This window comes from Pygoscelis adeliae, unplaced genomic scaffold (assembly GCF_000699105.1).
Source record: "Pygoscelis adeliae isolate BGI_AS28 unplaced genomic scaffold, ASM69910v1 Scaffold181, whole genome shotgun sequence".
Taxonomy (NCBI): Eukaryota; Metazoa; Chordata; class Aves; order Sphenisciformes; family Spheniscidae; genus Pygoscelis; species Pygoscelis adeliae.
Window position 1 is genome coordinate 3,311,807 of NW_008824360.1, and position 18,811 is coordinate 3,330,617.

At 40.6% G+C, this 18,811-nt stretch overlaps 1 protein-coding gene across 1 annotated transcript in view; it reads left to right on the top strand.

Annotated features, from left to right (window-relative positions):
• Window positions 1-18,401, top strand: part of INADL (InaD-like (Drosophila)) — a 151,433-nt gene extending 133,032 nt beyond the window's left edge. The window contains exons 35-43 of the mRNA XM_009319816.1: window positions 1,562-1,755; window positions 3,571-3,718; window positions 4,886-4,972; window positions 7,816-7,933; window positions 9,591-9,628; window positions 9,917-10,039; window positions 11,149-11,253; window positions 14,684-14,784; window positions 18,374-18,401. Of these exons, the coding sequence (XP_009318091.1) occupies window positions 1,562-1,755; window positions 3,571-3,718; window positions 4,886-4,972; window positions 7,816-7,933; window positions 9,591-9,628; window positions 9,917-10,039; window positions 11,149-11,253; window positions 14,684-14,784; window positions 18,374-18,401 (942 nt within the window). The remainder of the gene's footprint in view (window positions 1-1,561; window positions 1,756-3,570; window positions 3,719-4,885; window positions 4,973-7,815; window positions 7,934-9,590; window positions 9,629-9,916; window positions 10,040-11,148; window positions 11,254-14,683; window positions 14,785-18,373) is intronic.
• The last annotated feature ends 410 nt before the right edge of the window (window positions 18,402-18,811 follow it).

The window sequence follows — 18,811 nt, forward strand, 5'->3', positions numbered from 1 at the left end:
CAGTGCCTGCCTGTGGCATTGCTGGGGGAGCTACCGGCTCCTTCAGGCCATGGTTCATAAAACTAGTGAACACACAGAATTATTTCTGTGAATAAATGTAGTGTTTTTCCTGCAGACAAGCGTGGAAATCAAGGAGGGAAAGGGTTAAGAAAGAAGTGTTGGTCTGCAAATGAAACTTGCGTCAGGCAGGGGTTCAGCGCAGCTGCTTGCAGTGTCTCGCTGTCAGATCAGGACAAATTCCCAGCATGGCCATTAAGGCTTTGGTGTGTAGGGTTAGAAAAATAGCAAGGGGTACTTGGGGAGTTGTCTTTACAGCTCTTGCACTGAAAATATTTTTTTTAGCGTTAAGGCTGAATGTTGTTTTCATTTTATAAATAACTGTGTATTAACAGAGCACAATAAATAGGGGATAAAAATGGGGAAGGTTAATTAATTCTTCTCTGGCCAAACAGGAAAGTGCTAATGTTTGTGTGCCATAATATTGTTATTATTTCAGCTTTTAAAAGCCGTACTAATGAATCAAAAAGATGACTGAATTAGTTTCAGATTGGTATGATAAAGCACACATAGATGCCTGCGTTGAGAAAAGAATACCGGTGCAGTATATAAATAAATGTGTGCAGAATTAGTACAAAAGAATATAATTACTATAGATTAGGCATAATTATCTTAATGTAAAATTAAGTATGATTATAACTTTGCATATCTAGAAATACTGAGAAATATTTTCATTGCCTTAAAACTTACTATGTTATGTAAGTGGATTAACATTGTATTGTTACTCAGTTACAGTTCATGCTACTTCCTAAAGAGACTTCAAAAATATTTAAGCATTGATATTTTTTGGTATTGACAAATAAAAGATGATTTTGATAACAGAATATTGACAAACACCTTAAAGGGCATCTGTGGATCAGGCTTGGCAAAATTAGGAGATTAAGTTTCAAGTTGCAATATTCTTCTTTTTAGTACTTCAGCATTCAGTCAGAACTTCTTGTTCTATCTGAAATTACTAAAATGCTAAAACATATTCAGGTTATCGTAAGAGAAATGTTGTTGAGTGCTCCAGGAGCGGTCTTGTGTGCCATCTATTGGAACAAAGCAAAATAACCATTTAATATGTCCTGTCTGGGCTTCACCATTGCTATTTGCTAATGTTTCTGATTCCTTCTGTCTTTGGCTTGGCAGCATTGCGAAGCCGGGGGAGAAGGATTCTGAGCAATAAGAGATATAGGAAGCTCAAAGAAGCACATCCCACTTTGTCTAGTTGTAAGAAAGAAGCATTGTTTGAGGTTCCAGCATTTAAAAAGAAGGGAAGAACACCCACAAAACTTACAAGCCAAAATGTTTTGATTATTGTGATTTACTCCAGGCAGTGGCACCAAGCACAGAACTCGCACTCAGTAGGAGATCCAGGAGCACAGCCCTCTGGAAATGGGAGCATTAAATTAGAGTGCCAAGGGGTGTCGATTTGACAAATTTGTCCTGTCACACAAGGGTAGGGTGTGATGAAAAGATCATTTATACATGTCATTTGGAAAGAAAACACTGATTATTTCAGGTGAATGGGATCGATTTGCGGAATGCCAGCCATGAAGAAGCTATCACTGCGCTGAGACAGACGCCCCAGAAGGTGCAGTTGGTTGTTTACAGAGATGAAGCGCATTACAAAGATGAAGAAAACTTAGAGATTTTCTATGTAGATATACAAAAGAAAACAGGCCGAGGACTAGGGCTCAGCATAGCTGGAAAACGGTAAGAGCGTCTCTTTGATCAGACTGCACTTCAAATGAGAAATATTTTGCTTTTTGCCATATGAACAGCTGTAGCCGTTAAACAGAATATGAAATAAAGGAAGAGGTCTGTAAGCAACAAAATTTTGGATCTAAATAATTTCAAGGATGCCATGGGGCTGTGGTCCTGGCTCCTCTGTTAGAATGACGACACACCTGTGTAGCAAAGGCTGCTGCTGCCCAGGAGGGCTCCCAGCACAGAGGAGGTGTCCTGCTCAGAGTGAGTGTGGCCAGGTGGGCACACACAGAACGGGGAGCTCACTGTTCTGCTGGCTTCAGCGTAGCTGTGTCTCAGTTCTTGGAAGTCCTAGCCATGGCTTTTCTGATTTCAAAATGGAGAGAAAAACCTTATTTCCAAATACCGGGATATGCCTTTGAAAATGGATTTGTGAGTTAGATCTAGCTCCTACTTGGGTTCAAAGAGACCAAAGTCAGTGGAAGCTAAGAGGCTGAGTTAGACCCAAATCCTGAACAGTATCAAAGTGACTGTACAACACTGTAGACAGCAGTTCTGTGAGTACAGTACAGAATCTGAGATACAGTGGTAGGTAACAGCTGCTTAATAAAATGTGACTTTTTACTGATGTATTTCTAAACCATTGCTATTAGATCATTCGAACCAGAGCACTGATAGATTTAATCTTTCATTGCTAGAAGAGATTTACGGCATGACACTGGCAAGCACTCGTTCAGTGTTGGTGCATAAGAGTCATATGGTTGCTCTTCCGTATTGCCAAAAAAATTTATTTTCTCAATTACAAATCATCATGTCATTATCCTGACTGCGTATGGTCAGTAAAGTTTCTGTAGCAGTTTTTTTTAAGAGTGGTGATGTTTAACCCAGGTGTTGTGAGCAGATTGTGGGTTGGGTAATTAATTTAGCTTATGTAAATTACCCTACAGATGGTAATCACAGTCTCCAGCCCTCCTGCGTTTGCTTCAATGCAAAACTTTCTATACTACTGCTAAGTGCTTCGCTTGTGGGGATTTCCATGTTAGAGGTAGCCTGATTTCTGAAGTCAATTAAATGATGCTGGGGTATAATTCAGGTTGTGAAGTGTTGTGTCCTGCAGGGTGAAGGATACCAAACGCCAAATCTTGGCATTGCAGCCAGCACCAGCTCACACCATAGCGAGCCCCGGGAGCTGGGGCCAGCACAGAGGGGTCCTGTGGCCTCTGGGAGGGGACTCCCCTGCAAGGAGGCTGGAGCTGATAAATAAATACATTCCCCTCATCTGCGTGGCCTGCTGCTCTCACAAGCCTCGCTGCCCGCTGCAGGCGGACAGCCGCAAAGCTGGATTTTCTGCTGCGTAACTCATGTGCAAACTATAAAAGTCTTTTCTGCAGACTTCTCCCTGCTCTTCTGTTGGGGGCCTCCAGGCTTTTAGAAAAGAAACTGAGCTGAACCTTTAGGGGGAATACAGAAAAAAAATCTGAGGCTGCTTAATTCATATCAGGCACATCAGGAGATAGTTTAACTCCATCTTAGACCAATCCTTGGCTTTTTATTCATAGAAGTGGTATTTTTCATGAATCTTTATGGATCATACAGTCAGAACTAACGATTCAAGGGGAAAGACAGCATTAAATATAGCAAAACATGCCTTGGTTTTAAAACTCATAGATTTTTTACGCTCAAACGGTTGAATGGGGTGTAAAACTAGTTCTTCCTCTGCTCACAGGTTTCTTTTAATGTCTCTTAAATGCAAGTAATCTAAATTGGTCTCCCAAAGAATATTGGTTTGTGTAATTAGCCATATGCTTCTTGCATTGTTAGAAATGGAAGTGGAGTGTTTATCTCTGACATTGTTAAAGGAGGAGCTGCAGACCTAGATGGAAGATTAATTCAAGGAGATCAGATTTTGTCTGTAAATGGAGAGGATATGAGAAATGCCTCACAAGAGACTGTTGCCACTATACTTAAGGTGAGTACATAATACATTTTAAGATATTGAATTGCAGTTACTGACACTATGCAAAGTAATTATCCTGAAGCACTGTTTACGCATACGCAGGACAGCTTGAACTGATTACTAAGATAGGAATTTAATCTGAAATAACTTTGGGAGATTCATTTAAAATCAATTCTCCATGTATATTTAGAAGTGGGATGCTATGAAGTGGGAAAACAAAGACACATGTAGTATTTAGACATTTATTTTAAAATGCAACTGTGTATTTCATACGTTAGAAAAATATTTTTAAACCCGAGAGTCATACAAGTCAGAACTGAAATAAAATGCCTTTGGCTTTGCTGTACTAACCTGCAGCTATAAAATAGCAGCTTAAATCTGTTTCTGCACAGTTTTCCATCTTACAGGAGTGATTTTATACTCTGAGGTTGTACAGTCTGGGAGAAGTTGCCTTTTTCCATTAAACAGCACATGGCTGCTTGAGTCAGAGGAGAGGGCAGGGGATGGCCTGGCTGCGAGTGCCTGAGTGCTCCTCCGTACAGCTCCCAGCCCCAACAGCCTGTACCAAGGACGAAAGGACGGGTGGGAGTGATGCTGCAGACCCATTTCTGTTCAGAACTACATCTGGAGACAAGGGCTTTTTCCCTGCCATCGCCACTAGTGTTTCTGCACATGATTTCTTCCGTTCTTGAAGGGAAAGGCTAATTATTTCCTTGCTTTTTCCATTCAGGTGGAATTTGGGTGGCCAAAAGTTTACCTATTTAAGAATTGGAAATCGGTGATATGAGGGTATATTATTAAGTTGAATCCATATGAGTTAGTCACTCCGTTTCTGCACCATTTTTCCTGTGAAGTGTTTTTTCATAAGTATTGTTTGTGGCAAACATCTGTTAAAGAGTTGGGGTTTTTTTGTTTATTTTTACTGAGTAATTGGCCATCTACAGTTTGCCAGTAGGAAGATTCATACTGACGTCAGCAACCAGGATAAATCTTCAGGATAAACCTAAATCCAGGGACGGGTACTTTTTGTATTGTCTAAAAACAAATGTTAATGTTTTGAGCATTCCTTGTGGTTTTCCTCATGGAGTTGTGGTGCTGAATATAAACATAATTCTCTCCACGAGAGCGTGAAATATTATATGTCTACTTAAATGCTGTACATTGTGGGTTTTTTCCAAGTGTGCCCAAGGCCTAGTGCATCTTGAGCTTGGGAGGTTGCGAGCTGGATCATGGCTATCATCACGGAAAACATCCGAAAACAGTCAGGTTAGTGACAAATTCATACGTATAAAATGGAGCTGTGAAGGGCAAGGCATGGGGACAGAGCACAGGCGTTGCACGTGAGGCTCAGTCCTTCCATAGATGCTTACTGCTGAGGACGTGGAACAAAATATTTTATCGCAATAATTTTCTGTGCTGAACTGCAAAGTAACTGTCACGCTGAAATGATTAAGTAGAAGAGCTAGTTAATGTATTTTTTTGTTTAAGGAGTGTCTTCCTAAGACACACCAAACATATGTAATATCTTTCTCAAATGATGATGCCCAGAAATTTTTTTGGACCTGCAAAAAATGCTGAATGTATTTTCTGCAGCTGTTTTGTCAATCAAAATGAGTTAATGAAACTGAACTGTATCTTTGCCTATCTTATGGCACAACCACATGAGAGCTGCTTTCCTCTCAAAGAAAACACAGCAATTTCCTGCTTCGCTTGCTTTTTACCTGAAGCAAGGACAACAGTTCATTTTTCAATCAATGCAGGGCTTTTCCCCTCTCCCCGTGCCCCCCAATCAGCTCAGACACTGATACCATTAGTATTAAAGTCCGAATACTGCAAGGGAGAAGAACAAGGCAAGATGACTTAGGAAAATCCATTTTAAAAAGTTTTCTTCTGAAACGTGACTGCTTTGCCATGATATTTAAGTTGCCAATGTACCTGAGACAGACAAGCTGTGGTTCACAGCAGTCCTATTGCTCTGGAGTGTTTTGCCCCCTCTCTGCCCAGGGGCAGCTGTCAGGGACCCAGGGGACATTGCCCGCACATCTCCCTCTCACACTCATGTGCAAGCAGGCAGGAGAGGCTTCACACCTGTGGGATCCAGCCCAGCCACCACAAATGCTAAAAGAAGGGCTTGGTTTTGGAAACAGAGAGGAGGAGCCATAGGAGGCTTAGGGGGGATGTAAGTTAAAGCAAGAATGCTTTTAAGGAGGTCAGTAAGAGGGGAGGCTCATCCTTGATGTCGTGCATGAACAACCCAAAAAGGGTGCCAAAATCATAGTCATGTGGTGTGATTTCTTAACTTTCTAAAGGCCAGCAGTGATCCAGCCTGCTGTCTGGCTGGGTGAGGTGTCAGGAAGGGCTAAAGCCATGCAGGAACAGCTGGGCTAAGCCCAGCTTTAAAAATAATGACTAAATATCATTGGAGAAACATCTGCACTGCATGCAGCAGGCAAGGGGAAATGAAATAATAGCAGAAAATTATACCGATTGCATTAAGTAAAGACATTGAGTATTACTTTTTTTTGGTCATTGTATCAACAGCTAGCCTAAGCAAGAGCAATGTAATTGAAAAGTGAAGGTTAAAAATTATCCACCCGGTTTTACTATGTAAAACTCATAGCTGAAAGGGAAGCAAAATGCCATAGTATCTAACATGAGTCTAGGTAAAAAATAAGATCAAACAACGTCATCCCCCTTTCTTTGTAGCATAAGAGGCTTTTGCAGGAACATGGTAATTTCTGTATTTCTTTTAATACAAGAAATCTTAATTGCTGTTCTTAATGCAGAGTCATTTGAGAGCCTTCATCTCACTGCTCCTAAGTGACTTGATGATTTTGAAAACTGAATAAATGTTTCTCAGCAAAACCGTTCCAAGAGTTATAAAAATCTTGGCAGATAATACGGCAAATCAGCTTGAATGATTTGCACAACTGCGAGCGATGTTTTAGAAGCTGCTGGCCAAGAGCATCCAGAACTTTTGTCCTCACTTGGCTTTTTTCTTGGTCCATTGCATACCTTTAACGGTAGAAATACAAGCCTTGTGGTGCAGGACAGTGATTTCTTTCATGCGCATTGCAAATTATGTTAACTGACCCATGAATTGGCAACTAGAGGTGGAAATTGTGCTCTGCCTGTTGTTCGTCACTGACAGCTGCACACTGGTCAGTTAGGATAAATGCTGCCAGAGCTTTTGATTCACCGCCTAATGCATTTAGAGGGAGAAAGCTCTGCTGTGGACAGAGAAGTATAGACCAGATCTTTGTTTTTTATAAGGCACCTTAGTTGAGAAGGTCTGGCCCTTGGTGAAACCTGTTGTCAGACTCACTTTCTAAATTGATAATGATGTTTCCTCGAGGGGCAGAGTCTGAAGATAAAGCCAGATATGGAGAGAGGGAAAAGGGGGGCTGGAAATGGACGGCCAAGAATTGGTAACGTGCACGAACAGCTATCTTTGGATGCTCCCCCTTTTGTCACCTGGCATGTTATTCATGGAAATAAGAGTAGGTTCTTCGTCAAATGAAAGGAGCAGGGTCAATTACAGGACATTGTAATCAGACAATATATTCAGCTAAAATAACAAAGCCTGTAGATTACTACCATGTAACAAGATGGGTGTAAGTGTTATTTCCACCTTGTGGGAGAAGAGCTGTTACATGTCCTGCTGGGTGCCTCATGCACGCTCATCGTAGGGCGAGATGCCTGCAGGGTGCATCATGGGGAAGATGCCCACAAGCTTTAGGAGCAGCCACCATCTCCCCTTCTCAGGATCAGAGACACACTGGGAATAAGCAGATGAGGGGGTTAATCCTGCTTCCTTGTGACCTCTAGAGCAGACCTGAACAATGCACACATTAGGTATGCATGTAACTGAGTGAAGTGCAGTTGTGTAGTACTGCGAGCAGCGCTATGGGTGTGCCTACAACTCAGGGACAGATTTTGGTAGGTTACCCCTTTGGAAATGAAGTTGGAGTGGTTTGCACTTGCGTGGCCGATGTGGTATTTCCAGTCTGGTTGGCACAGAGCACAGCTGCGCCTGTATGTTGCAGGAACTGGTTTAAAGTTAACATTTGGGTTTGACTTACAGGTTTTGATTTATTTTTTAACTTCAGGTGAGCCAACAGAGTGTCCATAGCCACTTCCACCCTGCGCTTGCTCCGGTCCTCTCTACCTTACAGAATTTTGTCAGCACAAAAAGATCTTCAGCAGATGTGTCTCAGAGAAATTCAGGTATAATGTGGGCAGCTGTCAGAATAGCTGTGTGTTATTTGCTTTGTACCTGTGCTGGTTTAAAAGCAAGACTGAATACTTGAATCTGGTTTTCGTACTCAGCCTCCCAGAAGACGTACCACTGATATTTTAAGAACTGAACACTTTCCAGCAGATGACATTATTTTTATGTCTACTAGTAAAGTAATGGCTCCTGTATTTTAAGTGCAGAATTCCTGCTATTCCCCGACGCCCTTGTCGGAGGCTTAGCACAGGCAAGGTTCTTGCATGAGAAACAGTTTTCTCAGGGAATAAAGCTGCCACCACTTCATTTATATCTTTGTTGCTCTTTAGTGTATAAAGGGGTGTTTTGTAATGAGAAAGTCACAATGCTCAGTTTGCAATTTGCAGATTTAGCAAGTGCTAAATCTACAACCTGCAGTAGCTTGTGGAGAGCCTGTGCATTTGTGTGCTCTGACCTATGTCAGAAGTTGGTAACCTTTGCTCATGTCTGACTGTGGGCAGAAATAGAAAACATTTCTTGTGCCAGTTTGCATGCACTGGAGGAGGTGTGTGGCTTTTCGGGCAGCCTTCCTTGTGCCATTTTGAAGGGCCCTGCAGCACTGAGAATGCATGTCTGCATACGCTGATTTGGCGTCCCCAGGGCTCGGCTTCCCACTGCCACAGACCTCGCTGTACCTCAGCGGTCCTGCCTTGGGTACTCATAGCAGATATCTGCACAAGCACACGTGCGTGGCGGTGAGAAATACTGATATGTGTTATTAAGAATCGTTAACTCTTGAAAGAGACTAATTCTGCCTGCCTTCTAAAAGGTTCTTAAAATAGTTTAATTAAAGCCGGTAGAATTAGAGGTTGGTATAGCAGAGCCCAGGACCTGACTACATCATCAGCTCTTAGGCTGTTTAGTCCCAGTTCAAATGATTCCTTTGAAGTGTCCCTTTTTTTTTTTCTTTTTTTCTTTTTTAAACTCTTTTTTTTTTTTTTTTTTTTTTTTTTTTTTTTTTTTTTTTTTTTTTTTTTTTTTTTTTTTTTTTTTTTTTTTTTTTTTTTTTTTTTTTTTTTTTTTTTTTTTTTTTTTTTTTTTTTTTTTTTTTTTTTTTTTTTTTTTTTTTTTTTTTTTTTTTTTTTTTTTTTTTTTTAACTGTTTTGAGTACTTTTAAGTGTCCTATGGCTAGATATATGCCAGACAGACTTCCTGGCTGTCTATTATTTACTAATACAGCACAAATTAAAAGAGGAAATCAATGGAACCTCAACAGTCTCAGACTAGCTGTGTGCCCTACCCTTTGTGGTAGGGACACTGTGATTTATGAATAATAAGCCAATCTTTAATTGAGTGAAATGTACAATAGGGCTTTTCTTCAGGCCGGCAGAGTGCTGCTATTCAATAGATTGCGGTGAGCAGTGGCTGCGCTACAATGGGCGTCACGGCGGCATCCGTCAGCCAGAGTGATTGCATCCGTATTCATCTCTGGGTGAAACAAATCCTGTCCTCCTCACGTGAGCAGCACTGCCTGGTTTGGCACAGGAAGACTCCACTTCTGCTTGGTGATAACTCTGACTAGGCAGCAAGGGACCGTTGTCACCTGACAGTGTTATCTCTTAATTATATTATCTCTTAATTACAGAAGCTAATTGTTTGTTCCTTTATTATTAGGAGCAGATATGGGCCCAAGGACTGTGGAGATAACAAGGGTCAGTGAGTTATTTGCTATCAATTCAAAAAGCTGACACCTTTAACTGAAGTTGTTAATTTCTGTAGCATTTCTCAGAAGTAAACCTGCATTATTTATGTTTGCAATAGGTTGTTGGATGTATGCCTATGCAATGAGACATGCGTGTGTGAGGATGTGTGTGTCTGTCAAAGCTATCTATTTTCTCCCTGTTCTGTAAATCAAATGAGTCAGTTATTGCTATACCCTGAACATTGACCTCTACAAGTTGCTCCAGTTGCAAATGTTGGGTTTTTTTGTTTTGTTTTAGGGACCAAATGATGCACTTGGTATCAGTATAGCAGGAGGGAAGGGAAGTCCATTAGGAGATATTCCCATCTTCATTGCTATGATTCAAGCCAGTGGCGTGGCTGCACGTACCCAAAAACTCAGAGTGAGTAGAGGGGTCCTCTCAATATTTCCTATTTCATCTGCCATGTGTCCCACAGAGAAGGAGTCTCAAACACTTCTGTATATACCATCACTTTGATAATGTCTCATAGACTATTCTGAATCTTAAAAACAAACAAACAAATCCCAAAAAACAAACAAAAAAAACCCCCCAACCCTGCCATTCTCCTCCCTTTTTGATTATATTGCATCTTGGGATAATGCCAATGGTTGCCCACATGGAAAAGTGATATTAAGAGAAAGAACATAAATGCATTTGCAGTGGTCTTTGAATGTATATGTTCATCCAGACCCAGGGAGGGCAGCAACAGGCTCTCTGGAAATCACAGGTGTTTTGGGGACTGCAGACTAGGCATCATTTGGAGATCAAACCAGTAGAAACTAGATCAGAAGTTAGTTGTTTTGATCTTAAGGCCCTTATAAAGAGATGCCAAAATAAAGCACTTGTATCAGACCCACAGGATATGTGGGTTTCCAGGAATGACCATGGTGAACATTTTCCAGTTTTGGAGAGAGTTTCAAGGAATCATTAGTATTGAAAAGAACTTATTATGCAGATACCTAGGATTGCTTTGGCCCATGAGATTCATTAGTACAGCTGCTACGTTCATGCCATGTCTCTAATAGAATTACACAATAGCACTAAGTGCCAGGGTCAAGGTCATTTTTATGTATAAGAAGAAGAAATCATCTAGGTTAATTAGATTAATATCAGAAGTGCATGCTTTTCTATACTGCATTCAGCATGTGCATACATAGTCTCTAAGAATATGAACTTGTCTGCAATATGGACACGAATTAATCCTTTCTGGATGGGAGGACAGCAGTGAAAATCTCACTCTGTCTGCTTGCAAATGGAAATAGTAAAATACAACCCATCTTTGTTTCTCTGATCACATTGTTATTTTTAAAAAATCTGTATTGTACTTGCTTTGAAGAATGGTAAATGATCACTAGCAATGCAGAATTCTCACAAAAGGGATCCTGCAAAAGAGAAGCATGACTGTGCAGTGCCAAGTTCACAAATTTTAAGCATTCTTAATTTTAATTTTCCCTAATGCTAGTAATTTTCCATTACTGTTGTACTTTTAGGTTGGAGATCGGATTGTCAGTATTAATGGGCAACCTTTGGATGGGCTGTCTCATGCAGATGCGGTTAATCTACTAAAGAATGCTTATGGGAGCATTATCCTGCAGGTATGGTGATAAATTGAACATGCAGCTGCATGAGGGTAGATAAATGGCATTCAGAGGAAAAAAAAAACAAACCCTAAGCATCACTGGCACGAGACATCACAGAATTGCAGGGTGCTTGCTGATGGGAATTACACAGAATGAAAGCAAGAAATAATTTTCATTCAAAAATTCTTTATTGCCACTCATACAGGCTGTGAGCGTGATTATATAAAAGCGTAACAAAGAGAACAAAATAACTTGTTGCTACACATGATAAATCAGCAAGCTTCCAAGTTGTTTTTTTTTAATTTGGAGTTAACTAGGAACAAGAAACTACGTGTGCACGTATATGTGCGTGCATGTAACTAGACTGTGACCAAACTGCCCACAGTGTCAATTTCCTTGTTCCTGAAAGGGGGAGAAGAAAGAAATGCTAGCAGCATTTAGTAAAAATGATAGCATCATCATTAAGATAGCGCTGCCTAGAATTGATTATTCTACAGGTAATGAATAATAACAGTGTTATCACCACCGCATTTATATGCTGGCTAAAAGGAAGACATGTTCTGCCACTTTGGTTCTAATTGCTGCTTGCCAGTATATTCATCTTTAGTTTATTTTTATGTTTACACAAAGAAATAGGAAAAATACTTGCCAGAGAGAATTCAAAATACTACTTATTTGCAGAATTATTGTAACAATTGGAAAACAAACTTAAGATGTACCACTAAAATCTACTCTAATTTTCTTTATCATCACAGCATATTGGATTGGAATGCATCTTGAGAGATTTCTTTTAAGTTTCTTGCTTGCATTACAACACAAATGTGACTATAAAAAATGGGGGGGGGGAGGAAATTATATTATAATAAACTTAGTTTTAGACTTGCTTATTCTTTGTTTTGTCTGTCCGTGAACTGCTGACCTGGTAAGTGATGAGCCAGTTCCAGAGCAGATGGTGTATTTGTGTAGTTCCATTGAAGTCAAAGGAAATACACAGATACACACCAGCTGAGGATTTTCTGTTAAATTATAGTTATCATATTGTTACTAACATTGAGTAATTTCACTTTTCATGTCAACAGTATTCCCTGAATAGAAAATGAAAGCTTGCTGCAGAACCCAAAATTGCTAATCTGAAAGCTGTAATACAGCGTATTCCACCTCATCATGTATTTAAAAATATTCCTGATGAAGCACACTGTCAGTTGGTCGCTTGCATAAACAAAGAGGTTCTTCTAGAAATGTCTTTGGGTTTGTCAGTTGACGGTTTTTCTTCTGCATTTTTGCTGTCTAGCTTAAAATGGGCTTAATACTTTTTACAGATGATACAGGTTTATTCCGATAGAACAGAGTCTATTTTCCTCTATTAAAAATCTGTTATGTGAAGGTGGAATGATATATTTTAATACCGCAGGGAGTAGTGTCGAAGCCCTGCCATAAGCATGGTGATATGGTTACCTTACATGCTAACCGCAGGTACTTCTCAATCACTGAATTGCTTTTTTTTTAATTAAAACAATCTAAATGGAATAATCCTATCACTGTGATAATCATGACTGATGTGTCATTAAGTAATTCTATTTATTATCAGGTTAGACCACTTCATGGCAAACTGCTTTGAAAGGTCAGATAATTGCATTCAGTGGTGTGGAAAGGCTTATTATCAGTACGTCCTGGGAAGGATGGTAAAGGAGTTTGCAAATGCTGTTTGCAAATGGGAGATTAGGTCTCAGGGGAACAATCATCCCTTTCGGCTGTTTTGATGCTTTCGTTTAATTTAATTTCTTTTCTGCAGGTGTAGTAATGAGATAAGAGGAAGCTTTTTTACAAGGTTGTTGAACTCTGATATGTTCTTACTGCCAACTGAAGATTTTTGAATATAGATTTATTTTGCCCTCATTTTTATTTAACAACAAAATACGACAAATATTGGCTGGGTTTCTTTCCCCTACTGCAATGGGAAGGAAAACTTAACAATGTCTTTGCTGGCTGAGCCAGGTACAGCTATCTTGTCTGCCGGACCCCTTCATTTAGGGCATCCGAGAACCTGAGTCCTGGGATGCAAAATTTGCATGAGAACTAATCTTTCTTCCTAGAAAATGCTACCACCCTCTTGGCTCCAAGCGATTAGAAAGAGGGAAATATTGTTGTGGAAGAATTGTGAGCATTCATTTAAACCGGGGGATTTATATAATGGATTTTTTATTTCAAAAAGGTACATTTCCCTTAAGCCATGTTCACAGCAAGGAGTGGAAAAAGTACCTGTTAATTTTGATAAAACAAGGCCATAGATAGCTAGAGGATATATTGAAAATATACTTACTGGGTATTTCTCACTGTCTCTGAGCCGAACGCCTGCGCTGTACAGTAAACGTCAAGCAGAGAAGAATATCTCATCATAAGGAGATGGAGTTAGGGGATAACCACGGCATATAGTTGTTAGGAAATCGATGCTCTTTCAGCTGTGAATACTTAAAATCCAAAACACTTCATAGTGGTTTCCTTGAATTTTTTCCAGAAAAAAGCAAAGAATAGAAAATTAGCATGCAATGAAAGGTTAAAAAAAAAAAAAACCCAGAGTGGGCATTGACACTTTGTGTTTAATAAATCCCACTGGGTCTGCAAGCTACAAGCTTTAATCCTTATGAGGCTAAACCCCTGTGAACAGCAAACTCCAGGCTTTGATGTGCAAGTAACGGTGTTCTCAATATGGCCATAGTTGTATTTGTAACTAACCTATACAACATTGATATGGTTGCTTTAAAAAGCCTGAGTAAGTTTGGTGCCCCGCAACCTGTCAAAATGCCATTAACTCTATTAATTACTGTGTGGTGGTAATTCGTGATGGTTTCAGAATAATACAGGAGCCAGAATTGGGAAGTTTAAGAATCCTGTTTGTTAGATTCATGCTGGAAATTGCAGAAAACTTGAAACCAAGGATTAATTTCTTCCCCACTCGGCAAACAAACCAATCTGAGGTATTTCAGGGCCTTTGCCCCATAGTCCAGTAGACCCTTGGGTCTCTATTTTATTAAAGGCTAAGGTGCTCTCTGTGGGAGACCTTTACTTTCAAGCCCAATCCTGGACACCTTGTGTTGACTCTGAGACGTACCTATTTACTTCACAAAGTAAACTCTTTCTCTGGATTATCCAGAAAGACTGTTCCCCTCTGCTTGGCATCTGAGTGATAGTAATGTAAAGGCAAGAGAAAGCTTCAGAGCAAAGTTTGCATTTAACCTCCAGAAAGGTGGCTACTGTTAACTCTATTATTTGGAAGTATTGAACTAGTAGGAAATTGAAGACAGTAGGACTTATATTTCAAATTTGCTTGAAAAAAAAGATGAACAATTGATTTTCCTAATGTATCAGCTATTTTCTGCATAATTAGCCAAGATGTCTTTAGTATTAAGTGAACACACATAGTACTTCATTGCATCCTTCTGTTTAGGTTGTGGCTGATACCAACATCGGTGCCATTGCTACCCAGCTGGAGAGCATGTCTGCAGGATGCAACCTTAACTCTTCTGAGCATCCTTCTGAAGATCCCGAGTAAGTTTGTACTTAGTCTGCATAACTGAGGTGGATTTCTATGCCCCATGCAAGGGAAAAGCCTAGGCTGGTGAAGGGGGTCTCTCCCATTGCTTTTCTCTCTAATATTCCATCACCTTTAAAGTGGTAACTGTGACCTTCTCCAAGCTGATTACGGACTCGTGTCCATCTTCACCTGGTGTCAGAAATCGTTTGAGTAAATAAGCACAAAATGTGTTTCCAAGCACTAGTTCTGGACATTTTTTAAAAAAACTTACCTCCTTTCTTTTCTAATGTGTTATGCTGACATGATAGTTCTGCCCTTGTCTGTTGGCTTCCTTGCCTCAAAGGAGTTATGACCATAGCAATTTGAAATAATTTGTCATTGGCAGACTAAGGCAAGAGGTGTTAAGAAGCCTAGTATCAGAGAGAAATGTTTCAAAACGTGCCCCAAAACTTTCTTTGTCTTTTGAATCTTTTTAGCTTTACAATTTGAAAAAGTCTGATTAAAAAACTTTCTACTTACAGCACTTCTGTATGGAGATGGAAGTTAGAGATCTAGCCCTCCCATGGCCATGCATCATTCTCCATTGTGTGCTTTTTAAGGCAACTTATAGCATTCCAGTTATCATTTTGAAATTCATTTGATCTTCATTTTTGTTCATTAGCTTCATTATGTTCTTAATTTTTGTTCTTTGATTCATTATATTTATTTTAAGAAGCTGAGGTGCAAGTTGCTGCCCTACCTCGGGGGGGGGTTAGTATAAAAGTTAAGCTATTTATGCTGCATTCATTAGTCATACAATGTGAGATACTGTTTTTATTGCTGCTCTCAAAGGAGAATTGCTTACTTCACAAAAGGATTTGTATTCTCTTTTCATATCAAAATAGTAAGGAAATTTGAATGTGAAAATATGAAGCAGAATTAGGTAGGTGTATGCATTCGTTCTGTCCTAAAGAAATGGCTAGATACTAGTCATCATAGGCTACACCTTTATATAGGTGGAAGATGCCAAACAGCTTTTGTCCACAATAATTTCTTCTAAATATGTAGAAATGACTTCTTCAAATTTGAGATGGATATACACATGAGTGGTCTAAATTCCACCAAAAATCTTCCTTTGCTCAATGTAGACAGTAAAAGCCCCTGAAGAGCAGTTCAGGGTCTAAGCAATGCACTGAGTGAGGCGATCTCAGGAGTCAGCCTCTGGGGTTAACGAGGCACAGGGATGTAGGTCAAACATAAGTTGTTAGAAAACAGCCTAAAGAGCCTGCAGTAGAGCTGAGACTATAAACACAAGTGTTCCTGGCTGCACCCTGTCTGTTAGACTCATTCCTCTGAAGTCATAAAATAAAATTACACTGTAAGGAAATTGTTGCAGTTGCCACTTAAGCAGACTAAAGACAACAACTTGGCCGGTAAGAAAGCAAACTCTCCTTTACGTACGTGCAGCGACTGCAAATGAGGGGAGTCTCACTTCTGCATCAGAGATAAGTGCTCTCGTTGAGCTCTTATTCAAAATAAGTATTTTCAAAGCGAGGAGCTGAAGTACACTGAACAGCGTTTGAACTCTGGGCTGCACAGGAGTGTATTTCAGGGCAAGGACAAGAGTCATGGTTTGTGACTGTATGAAAAACTTCTTGATAGAAAAATATCTCTGTAAGTGTTCCTTCTGCGTAAAGTCCCCAGAGACAGACATTGCTATTCTAAGTGACATTTATTGTGTTTTCAGAGCACCTCAGCCTAAGATTATTACTTTGGAGAAAGGCTCTGATGGACTGGGATTTAGTATTGTAGGGGGGTATGGAAGTCCCCATGGAGACCTGCCCATTTATGTCAAGACTATATTTGCCAAGGTATCTTTTTTTTTTTTTGTTTTCTCCCTTCTTCTGTATTATCTTTAAAAATAAACCTAAGATTTGGCTTGGACAATATATTATGTAGTAGAAAGCAAAATGTACTGTCTTAAGTACGTTGGTGTGAGTAAGTGGACCCAGAACTCACAGCCCGCTTCTCGGTTTATATTTCACATTACTGATGGCTGAAACAAGATACTTTATCTCAGCAAAATTGCTCTGTGTACTTGGGAAACTTGGTTTTATACGTTAAAATATTTATAAGGCAGTTTTATATCTGTAAATCTCAAAGAGCCTTCCAAGAGGTGTGGAGGCATCACTTTTCCCACTGTACAGGAGAGGAGACAGTTGCAGAGATGCTGTATCTTTGTGGCTGAGCTTCAGCTGCAAAACCAGCAATAAGCTGCTGTGCTCAGATAGTCACCTCAATGAGAAAAAACACCGAAAGACAAAAACGCCATACCTTGTGGCTTGATAATGAATTGGCTTACACATCGGTCCTGGCTTTAGTTATTCTCCCTTGCTTCCAGCTTCTCTCTCATGCCTCTCTGAGTACTCCACTCCTGGAGTACTGGAGTACTGTGCTGGAGCCGCTCACGGCACAGCTGTCTCAGCCCATCTCTGACCCCAACCCTGAGTGTCAGGGGAGGACCTGGGGGCAGGTCCCAGCCAGGTACAGCAGTGGCGATGGCCACTGGTGCAGAGGAAGAAGTGCCCCTTTTCCCACCCATCCCCTTGCTGGCAATGTGCTCAGCATGGGCCCGCAAGATATATCAGGCATGGCCACGTGAAAGGAGTTCTGGAAATTGGGGGGGAAAGAAAAACAGTGGGAATTAGGAATACTTTACATAAAGTAACCTTGAAGTCAGTCACACACAGTTTTTTGTCCTGTACCTACTTGCTGTCACTCGTGTCAGCGCTTCTGCCAGGGTAGATGACATAATTAGGAAAACTTCATCTGAAAGTGGAGTAGAAGTCGTGTCTCCTTTGCTTCTGCGATTCTGGGGCTCAAACCACAAATATCTGGTCTTTTTACAATTTTCAGTTATTAATGTGGGAAGATACTGTGTTTTTAAACTGATGCTTATATTTACAAGTTTCTACATGTGAGCACAGCTGAGAAACCCTAAATCGAAGCTAGAATACACTGCAGTCACTGATGGGGCCATGGAGGAGAAACGGACACCATGAGCCAACCTCTGGGCAGGGCAGGGCTCAGGATTTAGATGAAAGAGCTGCACTGAGGCCTCTGGAGGAGAACAGCCATTTCTAAAGCTCTGTGGGAGCTTCTCAGGACCTTCAATGGAGCCCAGCTCCATCCGGGGCTTGGGGCAGTGTCCAGGCTGTTCTGCTGCATGAGTTCTGCGTCCCTCTCCCTCACCACATTTTAACGGTTTCTCAGCACTGGGTGCAGTGTACATTTAAATGCTGCTTTAACAAGCCTCTCCATAATCATAAAAGCCAGAATCAGTCTACACTGCAGTTTTTTCAAGGATGAGCCGATTCTCTTCTTCCCAGGGGTGTATCACCCACCTGCGCTGCCCCAGACCTTACAGGGTTGGGTAAGCTGGGTGAGCGATGGGCAATGGTTGAAGCACTCAGGGAGACTTCAGCACTGTCATTTCCCATGTTCCCCACCCAGTTACGGTGGGATTTCCAGTGCTGCATCCCTCCTCATTTCATCCATCAGCATTATGAGAGGCGGGAGGGCTCCGTGCTACCAACCGCTAACGACTCGCTTTGCTGTTTGCAGGGAGCAGCTGCGGACGATGGCAGACTGAAGCGTGGCGATCAGATTTTAGCAGTTAATGGGGAAGCTTTGGAAGGTGTTACTCATGAGCAAGCTGTAGCTATTCTGAAGCGCCAGAAAGGAACTGTAACATTAACGGTGTTATCATGAATGTCATTGCGCTTGCGGAGATAAATACAATTATTTTAGAACATCGGTAGAGCTATAATAATACTGTTCAGCCCTGAGCAGGATGTAAAACAAACCCTGGCAAAAATGAATCAGTATTCACCCCGTTGCCAGAAAGGGTAGTGTGCATCTCGAGCTTCATTTAGCCTTCCACATTTATCAGCCTTTCTCCCCACCCTCCCCTACTTCTGGTGGCTTTTGAGGTTTCTCTGGACAAGTTTAATTAAGAAACTTCAAAGAACAATATCCATTTTACTTTATTTATACATCGGT